This window comes from Sphaeroforma arctica, assembly GCF_001186125.1.
Source record: "Sphaeroforma arctica JP610 unplaced genomic scaffold supercont1.41, whole genome shotgun sequence".
In the NCBI taxonomy this organism is placed as follows: domain Eukaryota; class Ichthyosporea; order Ichthyophonida; genus Sphaeroforma; species Sphaeroforma arctica.
The window spans coordinates 146,817-158,240 of NW_014040517.1; the positions used below are offsets into that span (position 1 = coordinate 146,817).

The window sequence follows — 11,424 nt, forward strand, 5'->3', positions numbered from 1 at the left end:
TGTTATACACACACACATATATATATATATATATATATATATACACGCGCATAAGTATATATATATATAAATGTATACATGCCTATGTCTATTTATATATATACATATACATATATATTTTTATATACATATATATATATATATATATTTGTATGTGTTTAGTATGTATATATGATCTTCTATGAAGGAACGCCATAAATACACCCGCATGCACTGGAATAAAATAAGCGTCATAGATAGTTTCGTTTTTCTGTTACGCATGTACCGATCTATTTAATTCTATTACAGAGATCGAAGTGGCTTCATTGATCAAGATGAGCTCCAACGATGCTTAACAATGAGTGGGCTTTCCGGGTCGTGGAAGCCTTTTTCCGCAGAAACGTGTCGTCTGATGATTGCTATGCTGGATAGAGATGTATGTGTTATACGAATTCGTTGTATGATATTAACGTATACAAAGTACAACTCAGTGCACAGAGTACTACCGACGGTTGTTGTTCGTCGGGTTTTATTTGGATTTCGGTTGTATCTATAGATTCTGTCGTACACCGCACGCAGTTAGTTTCACTAGGCCCCCGTATGCGACAGTGTGTATCACCCAATCGTCTACCCACGTTTAAGCGACTGTCACGGCAAACTTTTAAGCATAGTTAAGACCATATGGTTTGTCGGCCGAGATGTGCCTGAGTACGCAGAGTCTAATGATCGGATAGACCTCTAATCCAGTAATACCTCTATGCGACCTCAACTAGTCTCAGATCTTTACTACTACTAGTAGTACCTACTCAGACAGCGTTTCCGTGCGGAGGCTGGGAGTTGTGTGTGAGGCGTGTTGTGATAGTCAGAGAGGAATGTTGAAGGTGATTTGGTCATGGTCACGCGACTCTATCTGCAGATGTATATCGCATCGCATGGGCTGTCTAGACTATTGTACATGACAAGAATCAGTTCTAAGTTCACGCAGGTGTAAACACTCCATGTCGCCAATTCACCTTCGATCTTTTTTCCTGATCCCCTCTATAACAGCAAAATGGGACTCTATCGTTCGATGAATTCAAAAACTTATGGTATGTGAGAGTGCGGTTTGAATGCTTGTTGCGTTGTTCTGTTGGTAAAATAATGCTTGTCATTGATAGTGGACCCTCTATCCATCATTGGCCTTCACTTATATGTAGTATTTCACACACTTGCCGCTTATCTTATGGGATGGCCAGTTTGAATACGTTTTAGAATATTCCTTGTTCACGAGACTCGACCAGACACGTGTGGCTGCGTCCGTGCTCAGCACAGCACCAATCGTTTGCATTACCTCACTTTGACATTTCACACGCCGTATTGCCACCTGGGGGCATAGATACAATATGTCCAAGCCATGGCGGGTCATTAATCCGTCTATTCACTATTACTACTCGTACAGGCAAATCGTCAACGGCTGGAAGCAAGTGTTCCTCCAGGCTGATGCAGGTATGCCGTGTGGCCGGGGTGTGCGACATGCAATCGACCGGCGAACGTATGAGACTATGATATGAGTCTTGTACCAAGTGATACATTGAATAGCATCTTTATACAAAATGGGTGTAAACTGATGTGGGCGGGCGTGTGGTTATATCATATAGCTTTGATAGTTCTGTTTGGCTCCCTGCGCGTGCGTGTTGTATCTCGACCCAGACAACCCTACACTTTGAATACACTTGAATCCTCGCTAATGTTCACGTATACTGTAGTATTAGGTTGTCGTTGGCGTAAAACATACATAGCATGTAATTTAGCCGGATATATAGAAGTTGGTAGTTTGAAGGTCCAAGAATGCAGATTCAGTGTTCAGTGCCACATGGACTGTATAATGAATGCGAGAACACGTCTGTTTATAGTGAGTTATAATACCACGCTGTTTCGCTCTAGGTCATACCTTTAGCTTTCGGATTATAGCTAGATCGGTTCAGATATTATACCTGCACAGTCCGTCGTTCTTCACTGATAGCTGTCGCATCGCAACCAACCGTGCTGTCACTACTTTGTTCTCATGTGTAGATCGTTCCGGATTTGTCGACGAGCGAGAACTAGCACAATGTATAGCACAATTAGGATATCGACTGTCGCCCCAGACTATCGGGAATATGGCCAAAAGGTAACTATAACGATACGAGGCTGTATACTGTATACTGTTCCTATTTTGAATATTCTACATATCTTTTTGGCTTGTAATGTATCATTCATAGATCGCTCGGGGTTCATTGACGAGAGAGAGCTACAACAGTGCATTAATAATTTGGGATACCGGCTTTCGCCTCAGACAGTGCAAAGTATGACCAAAAGGTACTGACCCGCACAGTGTTGAGCTCTTGCGTTGGATCGCTTACCAGTACTTCCATCGTATTTGGATCGTTCGCATATCGAGTACTTGTAGTGAAAGTCTTTATTTGTGGTTGAAAGTACCAACGAATGTTGCGAAGGTCGTGCTGTTTTGTTATGGTTGACTTTCATATGACCTAAATGCAATGTTTGTGTATATGTAAAATACAAAGTCGAGCTTTTTGCGTGTCTAAGTTAGTAGTTCCTGGTCTCAAGGCCTGCAACTAACCATCACATGCTTGCTTGTTTGATCTTTCACGAGTAGCCGCACGCTGGCAGCAGGCCATATATATATATATATATATATAATATATACATACATATATGTATATTATATTATATTATATTATATGTATGTATGTATGTATGTATATATATATATATATATATATGTATATATATATATATATGTATATATGTATATGTGTATATATATAGGCAAATATGCATATAGGTATATACACATAAACTTTCTTCGTGTAAATAGGCATGTGTCAAACTGCCTGCCTCTTCGATTGGCAACCGCACATGCGGGGGCTGTTTATTTATTGCTCAGAATTTTATGCACAGTTTGGTACGCGTTGCGTTCATGCCAATGCAAAATCCGATGCCGTTGATAGTAATATAACTTCCTATGATATCACCCAGAGGGCGCGCATGTATCTATACATGGTATCGCTCAGAATAAGCTCTCAATCGATTCCCAAATTGTTCACGAACCTTACCAATCACAGAAGTTCTAGAGTACATCCTCAGGTATCCAAATAATCCATCGAAGGAGCTTGTGTCATATCATTCTTCGTTGCATACATAGCTCCCGAGCTATATTCAAGCTTGTTCTTCTATGTGCTCTGCTCAAATAAACACAAGATTGTGTCCCAATATTTTGTATATCCTGTGTTAATTGCCTGAATTCCTTCCATATACCATCTCCAGGTATTCAGACAACTCGTCGAAACAGCTTGCGTTCGATGACTTTGTCGCGTGCATTGTGCGCATGAGGGCGCTTACCGATGGCTTCATGGTGCTGGACCACCAGCGCACTGGCGTGGTACAAATGCCCTACGATAAGGTGTGCGCGCAGTCATTTTTATTGTGATTCACTGTTAAATATATATATATATATATTCGCGTGTCGTCAGTTAGTTGTGTCACATCGAGGTATAGGCAGTCAACTTCATTGTGAAAGCAGTGGTGACAAGTGTATATAGTATGGCGATTTGGTGTCAGTGGGAACCTATGGTGATGGGGGTTGCGTATCATTTTTGGCCAAAAAAAGCAGTTCTTTATCTCATTGCAGTGTTCTGGTGGTGAGCGATTATAATCGGAATGCAAGATCCGCCCTTCTTTCATTACATCATATTAGGGTTGGAATTGCTATGAGCAAATATACTCTTGTTTGCTCCTTGTTTTAACGTCTACATCTTGTACATCTCTTGCAACGCAGAACACCATATGCACTATATAAGAGGTTTCATAATAGCTATTGAAGATTCATAGGATTCTATGGCTTATTATCTGATAACTTGTTCTATCTGGAGCCTCTGATTCTAGAGATCGTACACCATACTCACCCTGATTTCTTTTTTACTCATACTCATCCTGATTTCTTTTTGGCTCATACTCACCCTGATTTCTTTTTGGCCATGCTGTCTTGCAGTTCATACAGCTGTCCATGATGTATTAACGGCGACTGAGTGCAAGGACTGGTCTCGGAAATACCATTGAAGAGGAATCAAAGTAGGAATTGCGGGGAGTGTCACGTCAAGGGTTGCATATCGTTCCAAAATTTTGGATAAAACTTTTTCGGAACCCGAATGCAACGAAATCGATCCGAACATACTACGGTCAACTTATACAGAGCTTCTATGCAAGTCGTAGATGGCTGTTCTGAGCACAAATGTGGCGGCACTTGGTGGGCTTACTTCACACCTACGTGTGGTAATCTGTCCATCGACTATAGACCGGTCTCGCTCACAAAAGGTTCAGAATCTGCACCAAGTTGGTGTAGTATCTGACCCCACTGACAATAAAATTGAACTATAAACCGATGAACCCGTATAAGAGAGTATTTTGCTTCTGACCAGTGTTGTTTGTTGCCATTGCATATGCAGATTTTAACACATCTCGAATATTGGGGTTGGAAGCTGACAAATTTAATGCGCCAACAATAAGTGATGTACTTATTTATGAGAGAATTTGCTTGGATTAGTCTAGATACGATTACTACTTCCTTTTTGGGCGAGGGGGCGGTGGGGGTTAGGGTTAGCTGTTTCCCCTTTCCCATGGGCGTGTGCTTCTTAGCCATACTCTGGATGAACTTTTATAGCGACTGATCCAATGCCTCTCGATTACAGAGGTCGTTTATCACAGCTTTATTACTTATGCACTAATAGTACTACGCCAGGTGTGTGCGATGTATACACGCTCTTGCCCCCCAGTAGACTAGCTAATTGACAATATCTCGGTCGCCGTACTCATGCGTGTCAGAATGTCAATGTGCGTTTGCCTAATATAATTCGTCCTACGTACTGTTTCATTGGTGAGACGATGAGACGGCTCCTGCGAGAAAGCTCCTAAATAAGCTAATTTTGACCTGAGCGAGCATTGACTTGATATAATTCTACTAAAAACGAATCTTCGCATTCGGCCGTTCGATGTGCCACTGCAACTGAATCCCCCTCCTTCGCCTATCTGATCTCGCTACGGTTCAATCCGACCGTTGTTGTCATACATCCTCGTTCGCCCTTACTTCAAGTACAATGGAAGCTGAATAGCAAAACGTTGTACCTCTCGGAGAATCCACAAGGGTTAACGGTTCAAAAGCCCTTTGCCCCATAGCGTACCTACATTGGGCCATTGATGAGTATCGACTACATGCCAGCCCCAAAGCTCGCTCAGAAAACTATACCTACCATTCCATATTCTCAGAAAGTGGGCTCTACATGTTATGGCACGAGACACCCCCGTCGGCTGGACCACAAAATGTCCTATTTGGTACGGATTGGAGCCATATGAGGGCATTTTGCGTCTGAACATTGGGCACAATCTAGGCCTTCTGTATACCGAAATCGGCAGCGTCCGTTACCAATTTGTTGATAATCCAGTTGGCATCGTCGTCGCTGAAGTCCGGGTGCGCGATAGACAAGCGCAGAATTGCCTTCGACTCTATGACAGTGTTCACCATGAAAGTAGTTCGGTCTTTGTTAATCTCTTCCAAGAACTCCAGCACACGCTCCTCTGTCTCTCCTCTCGGCCTGTGATGAGTATATGGAAGCAAAGATACATGCATCAGCAAGATAGCAAAATATGCAAATGTATCAAATCACCATATATATATATATATAACACACACGCACATATATATATATATATGCGTGTATGTAATAATTGCAGCTAAAACGTGTTTTGGAAGATAAACGTACTTCGCTAGATATTATAGCGATATCTCGATCGTAATGTTTTTAGACTTCCGCTCATTTACACACATTCACTCCGAATGGAACGCTATTAAACAAAACTCGCCGAATATAGAATATAAATTCAGCCCAGAAGCATGTCCGCTTTCGGGGCAAGAATAGTAATTTGTGTAGTAAATGCCGTAGTGATATAGAGTGTGTCGAGATTGGTGTGCAGTTTACATAAAGCGATAATTCGGTTCCACTGTGTTTAAGATCACAATGCGATTTCCAAATGAGCATGGAAAGCGAAATATTCTCGGCCCGATCGCATGTACGCCCCACACTGTGTGGAAGTAAAAGGACATGTCTGACAGATGGGATGATGCGGGATGATGATTGCTTTTGCACTTGCCGTTTGCTCAGAACTTGGTCATTCAGATAAAGCGAAGGTCGTAGCAAGATCTAAACTTGACTGGCGACTGTCACTCCCTACTTACTCGTTACAATGGGAAGAAGGGACACACATACCTGAAACACACAAGACCAAAGTCAGTCGATGTGAGGACCTCGAAGTAGCCCGATTCCTGTACATGTCGAAACACACGAGTGGATAAAACGTTAACGTCCTGCGCTGGTGAACTCGTACAGATTCTCTGCACTGTAAAGACTCGAATGAGGTCGACGTTGACACGGCGATAGGGTTCAGCGAGGTGAGAGCAATCACACTCTTTCTCTCGAAGGTGTTTCTATGCATTCAGAGCATACGATAAATATCATTTCCGCAAACATTCATGGAAGCTAATTAGTGTGACCGTCTACAGCAGAGCTCATGATAAGATTCGTATAGAACTGGGAGGTAATTGCAGAAGAACATTCATCCTGTTTCAAATTTAGAGCTCATACATGCATACATACACATATATATATAAAACAAGAGCAAGTCGATACTAGAACGAGTCACGCGACGCAGAGACAGCGCGACAAGGCGGACTTGCCTGCATACATAGGATACATATATACATGCACTCACACATACATAAACATTACAAGTATACGCGAGCATACATCACTATTGAACACATGTGCTGAGCTGTGAGACTATACACTGAGCTATCAGAATATACGTACATGGATGTATACCAACAAATATACTTGTGCAACTAAACACTTGTAAACGTGCACACGAACAAACATCCGTACACTTGTAAACGTGCACACGAACAAACATCCGTACTGAGCATATACGTTGAGCGGTGATGTTATACTCAAATTTATCCATATATACATTCATATATATATACATAAGCACATACTTGTGTACATTGATGGTTGGAAAACGTGCATGCACACATAAATTCCCAGTGAACACATACATTGAGTTGTGATGCTATGTACTTAGCCAAGCGGATGTGCTCTCGAATCATGTTGCGCAGATCCTTGAAGCCCATGGTTCGCAGCATTGTCCACACCTGACATGCAAGACAATGGAATACACACATTGGTTGAATTAATAGTGTTACACAGTGGTTGAATTAATAGTGTTACACAGTGGTTGAATTAATAGTGTTACACAGTGGTTGAACTAATAGTGTTACACAGTGGTTGAATTAATAGTGTTACACAGTGGTTGAATTAATAGTGTTCGCTAGTGTGGGTCACACGTGCTATGAAAGATGTTTTCAATACAGACCGTATGCGAGGGCAAACTTTCAGTCTACCCACTCGAAGTGGCTGGATAGTATTAGCACAGTAGGATTGTTAGAATGCGAACCCAGCAGCATTGCCCAACAACATGAGATGACGGTATATGCCTCAACAATCCCTATAGCGCTATCTACACACAAGTTATATCGATGAAAACCACACAAAGTGAGTGTATGTGGCGGATGATGGCAATATTGTCGACACCAAAAGTGGGAGCAGGACGGGACAGAGTATACCGACAGGATAATCGCATGCACACACTTATCACACAAGTGCTGCGCTGGATATTTCAGGTTGACAGAAAACAAAAGTATTCACATACCTTTAGACTTCTCCAGTTTTTGCCAAGTGATAACTGCAAGTCTTTGAAGTCGACGGGATTGTAGGTATCGGCGGCGACTGTCTGACATCCGCTATCGCTGCCATCTTCATAAGGTTTCATGGGTTAGGTCAAGTTTTAAGTTTAAAGAGTTTAGTATGTGATGCAACAGGATCACTCGGATGAAGGTAGGCAAACAAAGGTAGCTGTTGTACACACGGATCAACGCATACTGCCAGGACGCCGATACACTTAGTAATACCTATATACTGCACGCAGGAAGATTTATTTTCGGGATGCGAGGTGCCACCGAGTCAGTTGGATCAACTACCGTATGCAAAGCTAACTACAATACAAACGACTCAAGTACGACAACCGGGATGGATCAAATATAGGAGTGTGCGAAGCTGGTTGCAATAGACGGGGTATCTGTAGCATCTGCAGCACGTAGTGAAACACAGGCAGTGCAGTTGGTCCAAGGGGTCTTGCGCCAAACCATGCAATGGCAAAGTCTAACGGTACATGGTCGTGTGTTGGATCAGACACAGCACAAGGCTACCGAGCCTTTGCTGAATTGAACGGACATAGAAACACAATAAGAAAAGCCGAATGTGGTCGACCCGATTAGGCTTGAAAGCTACACACATTCATATCAGCATGTCACGTATACCTACATTCATATCAGCATGTCACGTATACCTACATTCATGTCAGCATGTCACGTATACCTTCTTCCACCTCCACGCCCTTCGTGGGCCGTTCTCCGCTCTTGAGGTACACCGCCGTGTGATTCAACGACGCAGCGACTGCCTTGTTGTCAGCCATGAACATGAACGACGAGTTGAAGAGACAGCCAAACCATTTGGACCCGCTGTAGCAGTTGTGAGTATACGCGATTTTTTTTTAGTATAGGGTTTGCAGGCTGTTGCAGTATGGATCCTCGATATACAATGTATCAATGCACATGCATGTGTATAGATGTATATACGAATATATATATATATATAAGCATGCCATACGGTATCGAATGCAATCAACATCGAACACAACTCATGCCCAGAAGTCTCAAGCCTCCAGAGGAGCAAACATAGTCCAGCATGTGGGACACAAACAATCCACCACATACTAATACTATGAAAGAAACCCAAAACCTGTACAAATAAGGCAAGATCTACACTACACGCACAAGAGGTCGCATGCAGTATAACTTTCAACACCCGCAGCAATATTAGAAAGAAGTACTGTTGTATTACTAAAAGCAGTGCAGACTATGACAAAACTCTTATGTGAGCTATATATCTTAAGTTTCAACCACCAACCCGAATCTCGAGTGCCCAATTAATGAAACAGCAAATATAAATCAGTTCACCGGACAGGCCCCAGTATGTGATATAAACTTACAATATATATATTTAAAATGTACACATATACATAAAACAAAATTTCCCTTACTTGATAATGATGGTGTCCGCTCGTTCCCAGCCGTTGAAATGGTGTCTTAGTTCCGGGACCATTGAAGCGGATCCTGCATACGCCGCATCCACGGTGAACCACATGCTGTACTTCTTTGCGATATCTGCTACCTTGTTGATGGGATCTATCGAGCATGTACCCTGTCGAATACAATAATATACAATAATATATATAAGAAAAAATGACATCTTTTTACTCCTTCAGTTGAATGAAACACTCACTGATACACAGCTCAATAAGCAATCGTGAACCACACCGCAAAAGCCGTTGTGCTATCAGTCGACTACACACCCCGGAAAGTGTCCGAGAGCATAGACTTGAAATGCCCGTGCTCGACATACACACATAAACGAAGTGAGTGTATGCCGGGAAGATGGTCTGCTCAAAGGTATGACGAGAAATGCATGTCATTCCGTAGCTCCAAAAGAAGTCGTGTGGCTTGGACGGTGGATTCTAAGTGGGCAGAGTACATGAGAAAGCAAAACAACCAGCACACGTATTGTCATATGGCTGTTTTGTCTGTTTATCTATACTCGTACACATGTTGTGTGCTTATATATATACATATATACGAATGCATATATGTATGCCTTACCGTGGCTCCAATAGAGGCTGTCACGAAGCACGGGGTTAACCCAGCCGCAATGTCGGCCTTGACGGCAGCTTCTAACTGGTCAACATCCATGGGCCAGTTATTTGCGGCGTCATTCCACGGACATCTGATTTTGCGCAGGTGAGTGATTCCAGCGCATGCAGCACCCTGATAGGCATGGACACGTGTCAGTGTTCATAGACGCAACAGCTCAATATACGAACCAACAACATTCGAGCGCATTTCTAGGTTCCAGCGGACACGACCCCACTTGCATACTTCGTATAATGAAACATAGCAGGACTGCTCTGCGATATAAACCTGCAGATCTTTCATTCGGAGACTATGTCCTGAATATTCAATGCTACAAAATATCTCCGAGATGCAGATGCATAGACGGAGTACGTTGTATCTATCAGATAAAGTAGTAACCAACGTTCTAGGATATGTATCATATTTATACAGACAGACAAGAGGGGCATTCTATACAACGACACACACACCTTCGTCGAGCAGAAGTGACTGACTTCAGGTACATAGGCCACCAGGTTGGTGGCCTTAACCTCTGGGTGGAGACGCAGCTTTGTATCACGCGCAGCGATGGCTGAGACAACCATTCCATCTGTGGCAGAGTGCTGCATCACACCTCCACCCTTATCTCCCTACGGTGTTCACAGTACGATGCAACATATTTAGAAAATAGTATTTAAATACAGTACGGGAGGCTACCGACCGGATTGTATCATCTCTCTGATGTATCTTTTCTGTGTGCGTGATGCTACTATAGGATTAGAAACAGACGTTCTGAAATAACGTTTGTGGACATGGAACGTATTTTTTTTTTACACTATCGGCTTCATGTCATTACATTACGGGAAGCGCACTACACATGGTCCATCGAAATTCGCACACACTTCTATTACGTACATAGGTCGTTCGATATCGATAAGCCACACTTTCAATAGTACAATGCGACGGCAACTCACACCTTCAACCCTTTGGTGCCTCGTTGCCGCCATCCAAACCTCTCGAGCGGCAGGCCAAAAGCGTCGCAGATGGCATCCATGACAATCACTTCCATCTCACTGGCTGCAGGGTTACACAGCCACGAAAAACTCGGTGTGTTGATTGCATTGCTCAGCAAGTCGCCGAGGAGAGCGGGATACGACATTTGGGAGGGGAAATACGACATGAACATAGGGTCTTGCCAGTGAAGAACACCAGGCATCACCTGAGACATAGTGATAAGGGTATAGGGGATGTGACATCGGATGAGTGATAGAACGATGTGGATGTCAACGCAGTCGCTTAAGGGCACTATTTGAGACAAAAATCATGAACATACGGTTATAAAATGTATAGAAACCCAAGCACGAGAAAAATACAGAATATGATTAGTCTTAGACACCGACTGACCACTCGAGATATATAAATACAAACACACACACATACAAATATATATATATCTATATATATACATATACGTATCGACATAAATACACACATATATATATATGTATATATACATACATATATATATATATATATATATTTGAGTAAGTGTGTACTTATATATTCATACA

At 42.4% G+C, this 11,424-nt stretch overlaps 2 protein-coding genes across 3 annotated transcripts in view; one reads left to right on the forward strand and one right to left on the reverse strand.

The window, feature by feature from the left end:
* Positions 1 to 4,403, forward strand: part of SARC_01106 — a 5,627-nt gene extending 1,224 nt beyond the window's left edge. Inside the window, exons 2-7 of one of the 2 annotated variants that reach the window (XM_014305200.1) lie at positions 289 to 415; positions 1,027 to 1,067; positions 1,418 to 1,464; positions 2,032 to 2,128; positions 3,289 to 3,424; positions 4,013 to 4,403. In XM_014305200.1, the coding sequence (XP_014160675.1) occupies positions 289 to 415; positions 1,027 to 1,067; positions 1,418 to 1,464; positions 2,032 to 2,128; positions 3,289 to 3,424; positions 4,013 to 4,039 (475 nt within the window). In that variant the 3' untranslated portion in view covers positions 4,040 to 4,403. Of the gene's footprint in view, positions 1 to 288; positions 416 to 1,026; positions 1,068 to 1,417; positions 1,465 to 2,031; positions 2,129 to 2,219; positions 2,317 to 3,288; positions 3,425 to 4,012 lie in introns of both variants that reach the window. The other variant, XM_014305199.1, reaches the window with a different exon arrangement.
* Positions 4,404 to 4,435: 32 nt separating this feature from the next.
* Positions 4,436 to 11,424, reverse strand: part of SARC_01107 (hypothetical protein) — an 8,563-nt gene continuing 1,574 nt past the window's right edge. Inside the window, exons 2-10 of the mRNA XM_014305201.1 lie at positions 10,830 to 11,072; positions 10,345 to 10,503; positions 9,845 to 10,009; positions 9,229 to 9,389; positions 8,505 to 8,647; positions 7,780 to 7,883; positions 7,127 to 7,222; positions 6,282 to 6,337; positions 4,436 to 5,609 (exon numbers count right to left, since the gene is read on the reverse strand). Of these exons, the coding sequence (XP_014160676.1) occupies positions 5,402 to 5,609; positions 6,282 to 6,337; positions 7,127 to 7,222; positions 7,780 to 7,883; positions 8,505 to 8,647; positions 9,229 to 9,389; positions 9,845 to 10,009; positions 10,345 to 10,503; positions 10,830 to 11,072 (1,335 nt within the window). The 3' untranslated portion in view covers positions 4,436 to 5,401. The remainder of the gene's footprint in view (positions 5,610 to 6,281; positions 6,338 to 7,126; positions 7,223 to 7,779; positions 7,884 to 8,504; positions 8,648 to 9,228; positions 9,390 to 9,844; positions 10,010 to 10,344; positions 10,504 to 10,829; positions 11,073 to 11,424) is intronic.